This window comes from Hydra vulgaris, chromosome 13, assembly GCF_038396675.1.
Source record: "Hydra vulgaris chromosome 13, alternate assembly HydraT2T_AEP".
Classification (NCBI taxonomy): Eukaryota; Metazoa; Cnidaria; class Hydrozoa; order Anthoathecata; family Hydridae; genus Hydra; species Hydra vulgaris.
In genome coordinates, this window is record NC_088932.1 from 31,462,638 (window position 1) to 31,483,517 (window position 20,880).

Genomic DNA, 20,880 nt, shown 5'->3' on the forward strand with positions numbered 1-20,880 from the left:
AAGGTTCTATTCTATCGCCTCATCTATATAACATTTATACTGAAAGCATCCTAAATAAAATAGTTTTAGAATGCAAAGTAGTATCGACAATAAATGATATATATACGGGTATCATTGCATTGCAGATTATGTGATCTTGCTAAATCCTACAATTTCTGGTCTCCAAAAACTTATTGATTTCAAATCTATGGAAAGGCTAATTTTATAAAATTAAACACCGAGATAACAGAGTTTCTAATTTCTGGATCAAGTCCTATTTCAAACAACGTTATTCAAATTAAAGGAACTTCAATATATCCTCAAAATAAAGTAAAATATCTAGGTTTCCAATGGGGCAATGATACTAATAAGACCAAGATTACAAAACGTATGGCTCAGTTTTAACCAGTTGCAATAGTTCTAATTGACAGTGGAGTTCGCCAGCCCTCAACAATTATTCATTTATATAACTTATTAACAATTTCTAAGCTAACATACAGATTCGAGCAAGTTTAGCACTAGTTCTCTTAGCAAAATAAATGCTGTTGGAAGAGCAGTTATAATTTTTTTTTTTTTTTGTATTTCAAAACAAAGTAAAAACTTGAAATAGCTCCAAGCTGGAGACCAAATAATAATAAGAAAAGACTTTTGTAATTAAAAGTTAAATGAATGAGTTCAATACTTTTAAAATTGTTTTTGTGTTACACAATTCAAATTTAAACAAATTTTTATTACTGTTTATTTAAAAAGATTTCATTTAAGTTTTAAATAAGCGTGTATCAACTATTTACACTTTGATTAAGTTGTATTTTAGATACTAAGTTAACAAGGCAACTATAAAAAGCATGTACACTTTTTAACTGTGTTAAAAAATATATTTTATTTTTAAAAAGTTTTTAATTAAAAATATTAAATTTATAAAGCTTTTTAAAAACTGCTGAAGCTCTTTATTTCCTTGTTGTTGTTTTTTTTACAGTTTTTTTAATATACTTTCTAATGAAATTCTTATACTATTCGCTTGAACTTATTGAGTTTATTATAAAATGTTTATGTCAAAACATTAAAAAAATATCTTTAATTATGATTTTTTTTTTACCATTAAGACATTTACGAAAATGTAACAATAAAAAAACATTTTTTATCTTTTTTTTTATTTTTTGATTATTGCGTATTTACATAATACCTGTTAAAAATTATTACTTTATTTTAAATGTACTTAAGGTTGAAAATTTCTGGCAATTTTTTATTGTAATAAACTTATATAGTTTTATACAATTCATTTCTTTGTTTCAAAAATATGAGTTTTATCATTGTAGTACTTGAGTATTCTTTAAATACTTCAACCTTCAATATAAAATAATAAAGACCCACAAGCAAAAAAAAAACACATCTTTTAATCAAACTTCTATAATCAAGTTAATCATTTTAAGATTCGTGCATTTTTTTTAAAAAACAATACAACGCTCAAGTTACTATATCGCAACCTCAAAACAACAAGGTTTTAATTCACAATAGATGCTATCAGAGTTAAAACCTTGTTGTTCTGAGGTCCTGATATGTTATCTTTACATATATTACTTTTGGGAAACAATAAAAAGTAAATGTTTTCTGAGTTGGCTTGTGCATTTATGTTATAAATGCACAAGTTGTGTTAGATTGAAATACTTTATCTGAAAATGACATCAGAAAACACATTTGATGTGAATATCCAGTAAAACAATAATAGATTAATTTACTTGGTATGATACTTATAAAACACACACACACAAATTGCTTGGCTATTAAATTGACTTACAAGTTACTGAAAACTGTTAAATTATACAATTACTAAATAACGCATGATGAAATTGGTAAAAAATTGAAATTTTTAACTAATACTTGCTTAAAAATTGATTAAAAAATACTTTTAAACCATTTTAAAGTAGAGCATAAATTTGTAACTTATTGATTTACAATGTCAATAGCGTGTAGCAAGGTTGCGGCGTGTTACACTCGCCGCAACCTAGCTACACACTATTGACAGCTAGGGGTCATCCATAAATGATGTCAGTGTTTTTTCCCAATTTTTTGACTCCCCCTCCCCCTTTGTCAAACTGTCAATTTTTGGCCAACCCCCGTTATATATGATGTCTGTTTTTGTGTACTCCCCCCCCCCCCCTAAAAAGCAATAAAAATGCTTAAAAACCATTGATTTTTTTTCTGACTAAATTATACATTTATATAATAGTAGATCTCATCAAATTATATTATATAATAGTCGATATCTCGTTAAATAATCAACTCAGCAAATTTTAATATAATCTTCCCATGGGTTGTTGAAGTGATCATCGATTGAAACAATAGGTAGTGAATGCTCTCCACACTCTAAAAGGATATTGTATTCTTGAGGTACAATCAAATTCATTGCGTCAACTTCATTTTCATCTAACCATTCAGCAGTTTCAGAACTTTTCTGCAAGGAGTTGCCAAAAACTGCCAAAAACTCTGTTTGATGCTTGGCAGGGATACGAACAGGTTGGACCCTTTTGATAAGAGGGAGTGTTATAGCAGAAGAATGGATAGAAGCGTGCTTTTTCAACATAGCTTGAGAGGTAAAGTAGATATTGCACTTTTTACAGATTCTATCAGCTAGGCTAGACTGAATTGATGGACAAAACGCATCATACCGCGAAATTGGAAATCCTTTGGTAGTATGAGGAAAAATACTTTCAATGTTTGATGCGATGAGCATAAAGACGGATGATGGAAACAATTCTTTTGCTTCTTCTGAGAAATCTACTGCTTTGAGCCCGTCTCTCGTTTGGTTGACAGGGACAGGTGGCGGAAGAAATCTTGCTCTAATTAGAGTAAAGTAAGAGCTTCTAATAGTCCGACAACAAGAACGATTTTCACATTTCACAATTTGAGTAAAATATTGACTTGTTCAAAGATGATCGGCAATCCCACATTGATCTTGTAATAAAAGGCTCCTTGACTCTAGCTCTGATTTGTCTGGATCAATATACTCTGCAATGATTGGATAACCGTCAATTTGTAGGTCAAACCAAATATCAGCCAAAGCCTGTCCAGCAAAACCAAAGTTTTGTTTTTCTAAATTTTCATCTATTGTCCTGCCTGATTTAAAAAGATATGTTGGTTATTATAGGTTAAAAATTATAATAATATTTCTACAAATTAACTTTTGTCAATGTAATTACCTTGAGAATCAAGATGAGTTTCGAATGTTTGTGTGCGGAAGAATCACCCCAGATAGTTCTTTACTTAGAGGTGCCATTCGTCGCTCAGCTCTATTGAATGCACTGCGGCGTGGCGCGTTCGCCATGATGAAAAGAGCGTCAAGGTTATTCTTCAAGAAATGGCGAATCCCGATTTCAATTACTTTCTGGTATATGGGATTTTTGTCAGGTCCTCCATCGATGCTAAACACAACAATAGGCTCAACCATATTAGTTTGAGGATCTCTGGTAATAGAGTCGAATTCTTTGATATCCAAGAGCTGCTGAAAGTCTAATCCATGAGCAAAGGCTGTCGAGGATGCATGTTTTCCTGATCGAACAGCAATGTAGATAGGTCCAGAATAAGTAACAGCATCTGATTTCCGAGACCATCTTTTTTGATCGTAATTCCAGCGTATACAGATAGTATAAGCTTGTGTTTAGCAGCATCGACCCAGTCGTGGTCTGGGAGAGTTACCTGGTATTCCAAATGCATCAACAATGGCGCCTGTTTTTTGGCTGCTGTGATTCCAAATGGTACTTTAGCCTTGTCGCCTTGGCTAATGAAACACACTTCATCTGGCCCTAAAATAGAACAAACATCTTCCACATATTTTATAGTTGAACTGCAAAAGAGTCCGTCAACATGTTTTAAATGAGATTCATTCTGAGGACTAATCAATCTAACAGGGACTGTATTAACGTGCCTTTTCACAACCTATTGTGTGAAGTTTCCTTCCTATCAACTCTTCTAGATTAACCACCAAGCCATTCCTCCAACCTGTGTTGGATACAGTACTGTCTAAAAGAACAGCACGGATGCTCTCCAGACTGTCATATTCTTCAAGTAGACTAAATGTCTCAAGTGCGAGAACATCCCCAGTAGCACCAATAACGGGTATTGTTCTGTGTGTCAAGTAGATCCCATGAGATTTGCCATCCTCATGTGTAAAAGGTGATGCTCTACAGCAACACATTTTGTTATGAAATTTTTTCCTTCACAACTATTTGCTTTTCAGTACATTTTTGTGTTCTTATCTATCTTTCCATCTAAACCAATGCAAAATAGTTGTGCTTTCTCTTCTGAATCTGCGCTTTTTGAAATTATTTTGACTTTTGACTTAGCTCTCTCTAATTTACACTTATCCATTAGAATATTATTGATGTCAACTTCCAGTAGCAAAAGTGCTTGATATCATGGAGTAAGGGGTTTCCAAGAGCTGCACCGAGATTTGAAGAACATCCGCCTCTGATCAGCTTCATTGCATATCTTGGAAACTTTTGAATACTATAATCTGCCTGAGTTCTTTTACTTGGTTTCCATTCATCCTGTTCCTCAAGTAAAAAATTGAAAATACTTATGATAAATGAGTTTATTACTAATAAGCGTTAAATATAAACTAAACAAATTAAAATTTTAAAGTGACACAAATAAAAATACCTGAGATGTTATTATTTCATACATTCTGGGGGATCTGGTAATAAACTTGAAAGCTCATTATTAATATGTTTGTGATGTGATATATTTCCTTCCTTCTGTTTAATCCTGTTGTTTTGTTTTAAAGCAGATGTATCTACCGTAGACTTCAGAAATAGCCTTTTTGGTCCTGTTTTTAAACGCTGGTCCTGTTTTTAAACGCTATATAATCTTTTTCTTCTACTGGGACTTTTACTTCTTTAGGGCATATGCAAATAATGTGTTTCATTTTGCATTTTTCTTTTTTGCACTTTACATAAACATTGTTACATGACACAATATCCAATGAACAGCAACAAGCAGATATGCCAAAAAGTTTATTTATTTAAATTTTTGTTTCAATAGATATATCGTTTATTAAAGGCAATCGTGGATTGACAGATAACCATATAGATTTAAAAACACATGAAACACAGTTAACAATTGCCTAAAAGTTTGGCTTATTGTCAGAACAATCTAAGAAGTAATAAAATTGAATCAATTGTCTCCATCTGCTTGGATCCGTTGTAATCAAATCACAAGGGCAACCTCTGTAATTTGCTTTACTTACATTTTTTATTTTCTAAAACTAAATACTTTGTTCATATTATTATTACAAGACACATAAATTATTTGCAATAAATTAGAAACACTTTATTAAAGTACTAAACTATATAAATTTTGCACAAAACAGAAACTTACTTGATAATAATATTTTTACAATTAGTAAAATGTGCTTATAGTTCACTTTAATCTATTTTAACTACATTATATCATTCTACAAAAGTAACATAAAATAGAAACCAGTTAAGCATGTAAAAAATCTAGTTGTATAGACTCGACTGAATCAAAAAGTATATTTTAAGAAATATTTATTAGCCGCTTATAAACTCTAATTTTTTGGCATTAAGTTAAAAGCAGTCAAAGACTTAACTAAAGACAACAAAACAATGAAGCTAAATATTATTTACAAACAAAATACAATACATGCGTGCTTTAAAAAATGAAGAAAAATAAATTTCATAAAACAGCAAAAAGTAGTTTACAAAGTATGCAAATCCACTAACTCCATCAAAATTCCGCAAAAAAATATTCAGTTAAAACACTTAAGTTTCATCTTTTTTCTTTCATTTAACCTTTTGATTTATGTCACTTGATTTGTGTCCTGTCTCCTTATGTGGTTTAAGGCCAGACTCCGTAAATTTCAGGTTTCTTTCATTTATGTGCAGGTGATGTGCTTTTTTATCATTCATATCTTGTGGGAGAATTTTAAAACGCTTATTTAAAATATAATGATGACTTTTTGACTTAAAAATCTGATAAAAAATCTTTCCTGTGCTACCTTGAATTTATAGCATTATGAATATTATGAAGTCGTGTTAGAGTTTGCATATAATATAAAGATTTCACAACATAACTCATTTTTTAATTTATTACTTTATTGTAAAAATTGAGTGATCACTATTATGTTATTTGGCTATACTAATTAGTGTTATATTAATGTTTTTAACAACCTAAGTACAATATTATATTGTGGAATAAACGGATAAATGAAAAGAGTCACCACCCCAAGTCTCTACTCAAAATCTGGAATTGTTATAGTATCCATTCAATTTTGTTGATTCAATTTATTATTAAGTAAGCTATTTGAAAAAAAAGTGATATTTTTCTTCAAAAGTTAAGAACTTAAATGAGGAGTAGAAACTAAAAACAAAAAATAACAAACCAAAATAAACTTTAACATGAACCTAGTTAATGTTGACAACTACTATCTTTATACTTAAAGCAATAAATTCTTTGAATAATATATATTTTAATAGAAAAGGTCTCTAACAATATTTATTAAATCTCTATCTTTTTCTTGCAGAAGAATTGGTTGAATTAGTTATGTCAAAATTATGAATTCTTTTTTACATGCAACTTTATTGAATTTTACAAATCAATTTTTCATATCTTCTGTTGATTTATTCGTCTTTTAAACTATTTACTTCATTCTAAATCATTTCTTTTCTCCCAATACTTCAATTCTTGTTATAAAAAAACAGTTGTTGTCCTCCAACTACAATATAATTTCTTTAATGTTGAGTGGATTAATATTGTATTAAAATACAAAACTCTCGATCATAGAAAAGTGCTCAATAATTTAAAAATTTAAGTTAAATTTTAAAATAGAGCATTATATAACTAAAATGAAGAAAAACAACAATTTATGGGAGATCTAAATAATTTTATAGAACAATGATAGAATACAATATTGATACTTTTTAGGTAGCAGATTACTAGAAAAGTTGTGCTAAATGATTTTAACCGCTACTATTTAAAGTATTCTTCTTTTAAATAAAAAGGCAATTTACATCAACCCCAGGGGCGTGGTGACACTAAAAAGCCCATGCGGGATTTTTTATTAAAAGGCCTATATATGCGGGATTTTACCATATATGCTTGCATAAACGAAAAAAAAAAGATTATATATATATATATATATATATATATATATATATATATATATATATATATAATAACTGACCTTATTCTAATAAATCATTAATACAAACCAACAAGTTGAGATAATACTATTTGTAATTAATAATATTGTTTGTAATACTTCAAAATAAAAAATGGTAACAACACGATGCAGCGTTTTTGTTTTGATTTTCTTAAAACACAACTTTAACGCAAGCATATACGATTAGTATTCTATTGTTTAAAGAATATCGCCTAACACAAAATTAAAAATCAAAGATTTTAATTTTTCTATAACTATATAATGATATATATTTTATTGAATAATAATATAAATTTTTTTAAATTTTATATAATTTTTTTTCTAAAATAAATATGGAAAATCTTGAAAAAAAAGAAATTCTTTTTATTTTATGAGAAAATTCTTTTTAGTTTATACTTTTGTTTAATTCGGTGTTTTAATTTTTTTTAACATTTTCGCATAAACTAACAACAGCTAAAATGCCGCTTTAAAAATGATGCTGTTATTGACATAGTTTAAACATAAAAGTTTTTATAATGTAGTTTCATTTAGCTTTTCATCATCCTTTTTTTAATCTGTCTGAGGACAAGATATTACGCAGTGATTTCTTTATTTACATACAATAATATAAACTGTATAAAAATAAAAAACTTTATTTATTATTAAAGAAGTTTATATCTGTTTCGAAACGTTACAAAAATGCAAAACATGAGTTTGATCCTTATTTATATAAAACTTAATTTAAAATTTAACACCAAAGCATTTTTCTTAAATGAATTAAAACGCAATACAATTACTATATAGTAACTGTATTGGGTTTTAATTTATTTAAGAAAAATATTTTGTAGTTAAATTGAGTTAATTTAAATCCAACAATAATAATAGCTATTGTTATTATTGGGTCTGCGGACTTTCTTAAATTTATTTTGTCAACATTACTATCGTTAAAAACCGTTTATGGGTTCATTATTTTTCTCATGAAAAAAATATCATAATACGCCTCAAAACATCTACTTTGTTTTCAGAGAAATATTATTATTATGCAAAATACTAATATAAAGCTGAAGACTTTAAATCAAGTGATTAATAAAAATTTAATTTGTGCTAACATAAATATTTTAAATGATTGTGGAGTTTCTTTAAAATGTAGAAAAAATTAAAATTTGCCAAAAGGCCCATATTTAGATGAAAAAGTGAAAAGCCCATGCGGGAATCCCGCTTAGCCTCTGGGGCCACCACGCCTCTGGTCAACCCTTATATTGTTGTCTATAAAAAAATTTTTCATTTGGTACAACTTTTGCCAGGTATTATTCAGTTCAACCAACATTTTTAGAAAAAAGTTTGTTTTAAATAAAATACAAAGAAGGTCAGTCGAACTCGTATAAAAATTTGGACTAGCCTTAAATCACCTGAATCTGACCCTAGCTTGTTTCAGGTTTCTCCTTGTTCTCCTTTAGGTGGTCCGATCACGGAATGATTTCTATAAATCTTTTATCTTGTACACCTTCTTCAGACTATCATTGCACTACTTATTACTATCCTAAAGCTGCCTGGGATTTTTTTTGTGATTTTGTTGCCTGGGATTCTTTTTGTGATTTTGTTTGCGACAGTCTTTAGGCTAATGTCTTTTCTCTGTCCGCTGATAAATGCACCTCTTTTTGTTCCTTCTTAAAGAATATATTAAAGAGTAGAGCCTCTAAATTGAGTTTTACCTCCAAAATGCATTGACAATTCTTTCTTTTGAAGTAGCATATTCAATTCATCATTTAGCAAAATATTTTTAATTTCATTAATATTTGCTAAATCAGGAGCTGCTTTACATCACTGACTTCAAAAAGATAACAGACTAGATTTCCTTCAAAAGTTAGCAAGGCTTTTGATGGAATGAATGCAGAATTTTTGATGCTTATTAATAACTTAAAATGTCCACATTCATTTGTTCACCTACACAAATTTTTAAATTTCCTATGAGCTTATTACTTATTTCACTGTTCAAATCAGAAAGTTTATTGAGCATGAACTATAATATTTTTTCAGTAGTCAGTAATAATTTCTAAGACATTTTTGGTAAAGAAAATCTTGTATTGCTTTTGGAATTTCTTTATTTTCTAGCTCCTCCTCAAAATATGTGTTTTGAGTAGTTTTATAGACATTAATGCCATGCATCTTGAAATGATTCTTTGATATTTTTGTAGAGTTGCCTGAAAACCTTATAACTCTATCACACCTTCCACATTATGCCTCTAATTCCTTACTAAGTGCATTTTTGTGTTTTGTAGTGTGTTCCTAAACTGTTGATATAGCTGAAAAATATATTTATTTGTTAATGTCAAAAGATCTATTTAACCTAGTGTTTTAGTTACTGTTGCAATTAAAAAAGCTGTAAATGAGCTTATTTTTTTATTTAAAATTGTGCTAAAATAAATATTCAAAATAACTTGCACTTAATTTGCAAATAACTGCACATGAAAAAAAAAATGTTAGTGAATACACAGAATAAGCTAAGGGTCATTCCATGCCAAATGAACCAAAATTTTAGGATTTTAACATGGACCCCTCAGTTATTGATGAAACTTAGTGGGTTTTTTAATATTCATGAGAAAGGCAATTCCTGAAAATTTCAGCATAAAATTTTCTATGGTTCATGAGATACGGTCATTTGAAATTTCTGATTTTTCCAAAAATAAAAACTTCAGAAACAAAAACATGATTTGTTCATACTTTGAAGCTCTATATTTTATAAACAAAATTTTAGAAAACCTCCTAATTTTTTTATTGTATAAAACTCTAGACTTACTTTAAAAAAACTTTGACATTGAATTCTTGAATATCACATTTTTTCCATAATGGCTACCTAAGAAAACGAAAAAATTGTTTGCAAGTATAAAAAGTTGATTTTTGATGAGTCAATATACAAAACCTGCAGTTTAAAAAGTGAAAAGAAGAACTTTTTTAGTTTCTATACATGGTAGGCTTCTAAATTTTTAGAAATTTACTGATATGATACTATTCAGTAAAAAATTTTAGACCTCTAAAAATGGCTGCGGCTAAAACTTAGGAAAATGTGTCTCCATTTCAAACCACCGGTAACCTAGGATCAACACTGGTTTTAAAAAGATTTTTTTTCTTCTAATTTAATAGACTTTATTATAGTGATTTCAGAAAAAAAAAATAGTGGGTAATCTTGGGGAAGTTACAAAATCAGAACAATGAAAATTACCCAAAATACATTAAAAACAATAAAAATAAAGTTATTGTTTTACTTTAGTTTGTATTATATATTGTAATACAAAGTATTTATTGTAATAAAAGTATTTCATAATCAGCACTAGAAATAAGTCTTTAATTAAGCCTAAATTAAACTCAATTTTTAAATAGCCCTAGCTCTTTCCTGCCTCCCCTCCCCAATTATTTACTTTTTAACATTCACATTTTTTCCCAGAACTTAGAAAAAAATTGTAAATAAACACTTCTCCTTACATGGTGTGTTTGGTTATTATGTCTGATGTATGAAGTGCCTTTACGCCCAAACACACCACTAAACATACACATACAAAAACTGAAATTTAGTTTTAAATGTTTTTATATAAAACTTATTAGTAGCCAATTAGGTAAAACTGAAATGAAAGTCTTTTAGTCTAATTTACCTAATATTTAATATCATGACTATAAATATTATAATATTTTTTCAATATATTCATGATTCCGCCCTTCCTCATTAATTTGACTTATTTGATTATCATTTTGAAATTTAGATTACAACTTATACCAAGTTATAATATTACAACTTATACAAAGTTATAAGAGTTATTTGACTTTGCATTATGTAATAAACAATCAATATAAATATTGAATTTTTTAAATGATTTTTGCTAAAAAATTTAGACCAATGTGGTGTATTGCTTTTTTGGAGATGCTTCAGGTCTCCATTAAGTATGTGTTTGTGAGTACCACCAAAATGCAAAACTTTTAGCATTACAAATACCAGATATTTCAGACTATAAAGACCTCTTCACATTAGTTGTATGTGACTTAACAAATCGAGACTGCATGCTGCACAGTTGCAGTAACTGCCCAGATACCAACACACTAAAAGAGTATCTTACTGTTTTGTTTGATAGATATAGCATGGAAGATTTCACCTTTAATCAGTGGCAAAAAACATGATATAGTTGATTGAACTTTTAAAGATGAAATTTTGAATAAAACATGTGTTATTGGAACGCAGCAAATATCTTCCTTATGTGGCCAAGTAAAAGTGCTTAAGGAAATAGACTGCTTCATGAACTTGATAAAAAGCTATTTTCTTTAGATATTCCACAATATTGCCTAAAAATCAATTTGCATCATAAACACATAGTATATTAAATCTTGGTGAAAGAGAAGCAAGTGGAACTATATGCTATATATATTATCTAGTTCTATAGTTCTATATATATTCTAGAACTATATATATTATCAAGTTCATTTTAGGTACATTTACATAAGTATACAAACAATTTTACATTTTATGTAAAATATGATTACATAAAATGTAAAAGTGAGAAAAAAATAAGAAATTAATCATTAAAGCAAACAAAAATTTCTCATGGATAGTAACAAACCCACTAAGTTTCATTAAAATCTGAGGGGCTCCATTTGGACCTTGGTCCAGTTGGCATGGAATGACCCCTAAGTATTATAAAGTGAAAACATGTATAAATATACTTTTCATATAAAAAAATGCAGTTTTATGGTTTTGGTAAAGAAACAGCTCTTTTACTTTTACTGTTAAACAGTTTTAAAAAATTCTAATTTATGTTCTAAAAAAACTAATTGAATTAGTCAGAATCATAAAATTACCTTTCATTGTACACAAAACAGACACAGGACCAAGCTCATCTAAGTTAATTTCATCTGGTGGTAACTTTTCAATAACATTTTTAATATCAACTTTAAATGGTCTTGATTTGACAACAGTTCCAACAAGTGCATTAACATATGTACAACGACCAAAAAAACTTTCAGCTTGTTCCTCGTTTACTTTAAAACTAGATGTCAGTACTGGCTCCTTTGCAATTGCGTTAAAATACCTTTCTTTAAGAATTTGTCTGTAAGATTCAACGTCTTCTTTTAACCTGCACTCTAAACAAACAATCAATTTGTATTGCTTTTGATCCTGATGTATATCTAAATCCCGAATTACACGACAAGCATCGTTCCCATAAGCTTGAGTGAATGCAGAAAATGAAAATACATATTTGTATTGGAAGCACACATTGCACTGAAGAATACATTGACTAGCACAAAGATTAGAAAGCTGTTTAAGAATATCCTGAGTCTCATTCAATGCAGTGCAATCAATGCAAGTTCTATTTTTTGGCTTAGAATCAAACCATTCTGCCAATGAGAACATACAGAGTGGATTTCCATTAGAACATTTTATACATTTCTGAATGCGATAAAAAACACAATCCAAACAAATGCATACCAGATAATCTAAGCGTGGTGATTTAATTTGCTCAAGTTTATCATTTAGATATTTACAATGTTTCTTGTTGGTAAAGATATCATCAGTTTCAACAAAATGACAGCAATTAAAACACCAATGACCATTTATACGATTCTGTAGAATAGAATGTTTTTTCTCATTACAAAAATTCAAAACTTCAAGGGATCCCATTGACATTATAATTAGATCTTAACAATAATATTAATGTATATATATATATATATATATATATATATATATATATATATATATATATATATATATATATATATATATATATATATATATATATATATATATATGTATATATATATATATATATATATATATATATATATATATCAACCCTCGGAATTAGGGTCGGCAAATTATTGCTGACCTTATTTTTCCTAATTATGAGGGTTGATATATATATATATATATATATATATATATATATATATATATATATATATAAATATATATATATATATATATATATATATATATATATATATATATATATATATATATAAATATAAATATATATATCATATATATATTTATATTTATATATATATTTAAAAAAATATATATTTTTTTAAATTGATAGATTGTGTGCACAAACCAAAACACTTATTCGATCTAGTAGCACTTCTTGCATGTTCTACCTATTTCAGTCAATGTAATGACACTCCTTGCATATTCTAGTTATTTCAGTTGAGGTATGTACACTCCTTGTTCTTTCTTGTTACTCCCTGTAAATTAGAAATCAATTAATTGATAATAATAATAAAAAAAGTTTTTTTAAAATAAGTAATTAGAGTTTTTTTGTTTTGTTTTAAAACAAATTTAAAAAGTTTAAACTAGTTTTTATATATTTTTAAACTCTTATTTTTAATTTTATATACTTATCTGCAAAAGCATTATGAGCATTTAATTTAAAAGAAAATATTGAATAAGATTTAAATAAGAAATTATTTTATATCTAATTTCACAATTTTTTTTACTTATAATATTTGATGATCTCTAAATTTCTTTAGAATGTTGTGATTTGTGGTTGTTTTTTAATATTACATTATACTATATGCTTTATTTTTCTAGTTTTATATAATGATTTGTAAAATTAATTAAAATATTAAAACTTAAATTTATCAGGTACATTCTTAGGTTTATCAGGTACATTCTTAGAGGAAACAACACATTTGTATACCACATTTTTTGATAAACAACTTCCACTCATTGGACAATTGATTTTTTGTTTACAATTACAATTTTCTGTAGTTTTTTCATTTAGGATTTCTTTTTTGTTTAACAAAGCCTTATTGTGACCTTTTATAATTCTTCCCATATTTTTTGTGCAACTGTAGCTAACTTTAATTGTAGAGTTAGAGTTTTTTTGTTTTGTTTTAAAACAAATTTAAAAAGTTTAAACTAGTTTTTATATATTTTTAAACTCTTATTTTTAATTTTATATACTTATCTGCAAAAGCATTATGAGCATTTAATTTAAAAGAAAATATTGAATAAGATTTAAATAAGAAATTATTTTATATCTAATTTCACAATTTTTTTTACTTATAATATTTGATGATCTCTAAATTTCTTTAGAATGTTGTGATTTGTGGTTGTTTTTTAATATTACATTATACTATATGCTTTATTTTTCTAGTTTTATATAATGATTTGTAAAATTAATTAAAATATTAAAACTTAAATTTATCAGGTACATTCTTAGGTTTATCAGGTACATTCTTAGAGGAAACAACACATTTGTATACCACATTTTTTGATAAACAACTTCCACTCATTGGACAATTGATTTTTTGTTTACAATTACAATTTTCTGTAGTTTTTTCATTTAGGATTTCTTTTTTGTTTAACAAAGCCTTATTGTGACCTTTTATAATTCTTCCCATATTTTTTGTGCAACTGTAGCTAACTTTAATTGTATTTCGATTAAAAATTTTATGTAATTTATTAGATCGCGGGAAATGCTTATCGACCAATTTTAAAAACACTTTTCCTATGTTAGTAGAAACATTTTTGCTATATGGGGGATTGAACCAAATTACATTTCTAGTTCTATTTCGTTTTTTTGTATTCTTTTTTTCAGGGTCAAATTTTAGTTCAAAATTTTCAAAACCACTTTTTTTTATGGCATCTTCAAATATTCGTTTAGAGGAATTGAATACATTTTCATTTGAGGAGTTTTGGTTTAGTCTGTTATTAATTGAAATCGGGATTTGTTTTAGAACTTGGGGTGGATGGTTAGAGTTAATGTTAATATATAATAGTTCATCGTTTGGTTTTTTGAAAGGCTTATATGAATTTTCAGAGATTTTGCAGAAAAAGGAAATTAATTTAGAAGCGCAAAGTATTGCTAAAAAAATAAACCTTGATAATAGAATCAAATCAACTACCCCTGCCCAAGCCTTCATAACACTAAAAGACCATAAACCGAATTTTCAAAACAAACTTCCTTGTAGGTTATTGGTTTCCTCAAAAAGTGAGATAGGACATGTAAGCAAAATTAAATTAGACAAAATTAATAATATTCTTAGAAATAAATTAAATTTGCAAAAGTGGAAAAATACCACTGATGTTATAAATTGGTTCTCCATAATCGAACATAAAAATGACTGTACATTTATTCAATTTGACATTAATGATTTTTACCCCTCAATAACCGCAAATATTTTAGATAAGACTATTGAATTTGCAAAAAGCCACACAGTTATTCCTGATGACACAGTCCGTATAATAAAACATTGTAGAAAAACCTTACTTTATTTTAATAAGGAAACTTGGACAAAGAAAAATATACATGCTTTGATGTAACAATGGGCAGTTATGACGGAGCAGAAATTTGTGAATTTGTTGGACTATATATTTTAGATTTGTTAAGTAAAATAATCAGTATAAAAGATTTAGGCCTTTATCGCGACAATGGTTTAATAGTAATGCGTAGAAAATCTGGTCCACAGCTCGACAAAATTAGAAAAGATATTATAAAAATTTTAAAAAATATTGGCTTTCAAATCGAAATAAACATAAATTTAAAAATTGTGAATTTTCTTGATGTCACATTTAACCTCTCTGAAAATTCATATAAGCCTTTCAAAAAACCAAACGATGAACTATTATATATTAACATTAACTCTAACCATCCACCCCAAGTTCTAAAACAAATCCTGATTTCAATTAATAACAGACTAAACCAAAACTCCTCAAATGAAAATGTATTCAATTCCTCTAAACGAATATTTGAAGATGCCATAAAAAAAAGTGGTTTTGAAAATTTTGAACTAAAATTTGACCCTGAAAAAAAGAATACAAAAAAACGAAATAGAACTAGAAATGTAATTTGGTTCAATCCCCCATATAGCAAAAATGTTTCTACTAACATAGGAAAAGTGTTTTTAAAATTGGTCGATAAGCATTTCCCGCGATCTAATAAATTACATAAAATTTTTAATCGAAATACAATTAAAGTTAGCTACAGTTGCACAAAAAATATGGGAAGAATTATAAAAGGTCACAATAAGGCTTTGTTAAACAAAAAAGAAATCCTAAATGAAAAAACTACAGAAAATTGTAATTGTAAACAAAAAATCAATTGTCCAATGAGTGGAAGTTGTTTATCAAAAAATGTGGTATACAAATGTGTTGTTTCCTCTAAGAATGTACCTGATAAACAATATATTGGCATAACAGAGGGTGAATGGAAAAAACGTTTTGCCAACCATAAGCAATCTTTCAAGAATAAAAAGTATTCAAAAGACACCATGCTGTCAAAATATATATGGAAATTTAAAGAAAAAAATATTGACAATTTTATACTGAAATGGTCTATCCTTAAAACAGCGCCTGCATATAACAATATTTCCAAAAAATGCATACTATGCCTACAAGAAAAATTTGAAATAATTACACATGCAAATCAAGAATGCTTATTAAACAAAAGATCGGAATTAATTTCTATATGTAGGCACGAAAATAAGTTTCTCTTAAAAAACTATAAAAATAAATGAGTTCAAATAATATTTACATTAACTACTCTTTTTAAAAAAACATTTAAAAAAATATTATAAGTAATCATTTCTAAAGAATTCTTTAGTGTCAGCAAATTCCACAAATGTGTGAAAATTTACAGTAGTTAAGACAACTTCCTGTAATTTAATTTTTGGTATAAATTGAAGTTTTATTAATTTGATCATTCATTTCTGATGAATCTTTGTTGATGAAACACAGTGTTAAATGGAAAAAAATTTTTGTTAAGTGATTTTCTACTAATATATAATTACTCTGTTCTTTTAAGAACATTGAGCACTCTATTGTGTAGAATACTTTTTAAAGTTGTTTAAATATATATATATATATATATATATATATATATATATATATATATATATATATATATATATATATATATATATATATATATATATATATATATATACATACATATATATATTTAGTGTTAATTTACTTCCCCAATGCCGAGAAGGCCACTACAGAGGAGGAGGCTACTTAATTGAACACGAACCTTGACGAACAAGGCCACTGAATGGAGCTGAGAACAAGGCCATCGAGTGAAGCTGAGAAGTTGAGTTTTTTTGAGGGGTGGATGATGCTAAGGTAGACTCAAGTAAAGAGGGTAGTGAGAGTGAAGTCTATCTCAGTAACAGTGATTTCTTGCCTGCTGCTGCTATGCAAGATGGCATATATATATATATATATATATATATATATATATATATATATATATATATATATATATATATATATATATATATATATATATATATATATATATATATATATATATATATATATATACATATATACATATATATATACATATATATGTATATATATTTTTATATATATACATAATATGTATATATTATATGGCAGAACAAGGCTTAAATCAAACTGCTTGTGCCATGGGATGCAACAGTACAAATGTGAACACAGGATCTAAAGGTGGAATAATCCACCAAGTTAAACTAGCTCTTGGATGTCCTGCGAACTGGTTCATTTGTATGTTGCACACAAATGAGTTGCCCATGCATCACTTAATTACACATTTATATAGTACTACAGCTGGTACTACAAGTTTTAATGGCCTTATTAGAAAGGCACTGCAAACCTACAAATCAAAACCAATCGTTCAGCTCCAACCAATTCGATACATAGACAGCATGCCAATTTTAGTGAAACTTAATAATTGAGTTGATGTATCTGAGCCACCAGTCACTACAAGTCTATCAAATAAAGAAATCGGCCAATTCAGAGAAATGCCACCTTCTGTTAAATATCCTAATAACACAAAATGTGTTAAAGGCTGTGTGAAACTTGTTACGGGAGCCTTGCAGTTTATGGCTTTGATGCTAGAGACAGCTACCTAAGAACTTGAGTTCACTCTCACATTCTTATGCCTCAGTTTGAATTGAAAAAGGATTATGCTGAAGTTTATAGATAATGATTCTACTTAATAAGTATTGTACTCTTATATACTGATATTTGTTTAATTGTGTAACAGTAAACTGTTTAATTAAAGTGAAATACAAGCAATACTGCAACTTTCAGTTTAATGTCTAGGGAGCAATAATAGCAAAATTTCAAGGTAAAAAAAAGGGCAGTCCCTCATGCCTCATATTAATATTTTCATTGGTATTCCTTCAATTACAGATAGACGCAACAAAACATTCAGTATTAAACTAAACTTTTATTATCAATCCATCCAAATATATGTATATGTATATATATATTTATATATATATATATATATATATATATATATATATATATATATATATATATATATATATATGTGTGTATATTTATATCAGCCTTCTGAATTGGGGTCGGCATTCGGCAATGCCGACCTAGTTGCCGACCTTAAAGTGTTTGAGGTCAGTAAAAAATTACTGATCTTATTTCTATGGTAACCTCTTTATGTCAGATTTTTTTGTTGACCTCTAACAGTTTAAGGTAGGCAGTTTATTGCTGACCTCATTTTTCCTAATTATGAGGGTTGATATATATATATATATATGTATATATATATATATATATATATATATATATATATATATATATATATATATATATATATATATATATATATATATATATATATATATATATAGTCCTCATAATTAGGGTCGTCATTCGGCAATGCCTACCTAACTGCCAACCTTAAAGTATTTGAGGTTGGCAAAATATCACCAACCTCATTTCTATGTTTTATGGTAAACCTTTTGTACCAAATAATTTTTGCAGACTTTGATGCCAATAGTTTGAGATCAGCAATAAATTGCAAACATCATTTTTCCTAATTCCGAGGGTTGTATATATCAAATATAATCAAATGTCAGCAATAAATTGCCAACCTCAAACTGCTTAAAATAATTTTATTTTTTACTTGTTACATTCTCGTCAATAGAGACTTTTTAAACATAAAGAATATTTATTGGTTTCAGCACATACATCAACTATCTTATGCAAAGCAAGGGAGTTTTGCTACATTAACTAAGGATATATATATATATATATATATTTATATATATATATTTATATATATGTACATATAACCGGATTTACATATAGGCTAACTAGACTGCAGTCTAGAGCCTCATAATTTTTGGGGCCCTAAAATCAGTTCTATTTAATGTGTGCTAGGGTCATTAAGGAGTTATTAAAAAACACTACTTAAATAATTGTGATGATTGCAACAACAATAATTCCTCTGGACAATTATTAACATTTTGTAAAGTTTTATTTGCACAATCATTAACAGTTGCCATATATCAGGCCTTGTTACGAGATTTCGCTGCGTAGCGAAAACGCGTAGCGCATTTCTAAGTAACTCAACTCAGCAAATATATTTTGCATCGTTAGAAGTTATATTGCGTCACTAGCGTCTTTTCAAGTACCGCATTGTAATTAAAGTTATTTTATTAACGCGTTAAAAATCATACAAACAGTTTGTTTTTTTCTCACTATAACAAAAGTTACAAATAAAATCTAAGTTCTTATTAAAAAAATCATTTTTATTATTTTTTTCAAATATGAACTAAATTTTATTTTGAAAAAAATATTTTTTTCATGAAACGTAAAATATTTGTTTATTTTCTTATGATTTTATATTTGGTTTTTGGTTATTTTATTAACTGTTAATACATTTTTTCTTATTTAATTTGTGAACTCTTTTTAATAATGTTTTTAAACAATAAAGTTTTTTTTTGTTATTTATCAGTTACCGATAACATATTCGTGATCATAATTTATTTTCATAAATTAAATGAACGTCATTAAAACTTTACGTTATTGAATTAACAATAAACAAAATATCTTATTAATAAAATATTTACATCAAAATAAATCATGCATTTTTTAAACTTATTATGACTAAAAATAATTTTTATATTTAAAAGGAATTTATATATTTAATTCCTTAAGATAAAACTTAAACTTTTTTTTTTAACTAATTTTTAATAACAAAAAAAAAATTATGAAACAAACTGTTTCTTTAACAAAAAAATCTATTATTTTACAATTGCGGTTAAATTTACTTATGACTTTATTTCTTCTGAATAAACGTCACGTTAACGGTAATCAAAAGATAATTTAAATATTCTAAAAGATATAAGTTTTTGCGTAGCGCAAAACTGCTGAACGCGTAGGCAAATCGCCTTTTCGCAAGCAAAATGGGAGCTGCGTAGCGCTTCTTAACAAGGCCTGATATATATATATATATATATATATATATATATATATATATATATATATATATATATATATATATATATATATATATAGTCCTCATAATTAGGGTCGTCATTCGGCAATGCCTACCTAACTGCCAACCTTAAAGTATTTGAGGTTGGCAAAATATCATCAACCTCATTTCTATGTTTTATGGTAAACCCTTTGTACCAAATAATTTTTGTAGACTTTGATGCCAATAGTTTGAGATCAGCAATAAATTGCAAACATCATTTTTCCTAATTCCGAGGGTTGTATATATCAAATATAATCAAATGTCAGCAATAAATTGCCAACCTCAAACTGCTTAAAATAATTTTATTTTTTACTTGTTACATTCTTGTCAATAGAGACTTTTTAAACATAAGGAATATTTATTGGTTTCAGCACATACATCAACTATCTTATGCAAAGCAAGGGAGTTTTGCTACATTAACTAAGGATATATATATATATATATATATATTTATATATATATATTTATATATATATATATATA

General features: G+C 27.3%; 1 protein-coding gene across 1 annotated transcript in view; it reads right to left on the reverse strand.

Annotated features, from left to right (window-relative positions):
- LOC100198745 (uncharacterized) overlaps positions 1–12,819 on the reverse strand; it is a 34,085-nt gene extending 21,266 nt beyond the window's left edge. Inside the window, exon 1 of the mRNA XM_065816731.1 lies at positions 11,978–12,819. Within this exon, the coding sequence (XP_065672803.1) occupies positions 11,978–12,803 (826 nt within the window). The 5' untranslated portion in view covers positions 12,804–12,819. The remainder of the gene's footprint in view (positions 1–11,977) is intronic.
- Positions 12,820–20,880: the final 8,061 nt, after the last annotated feature.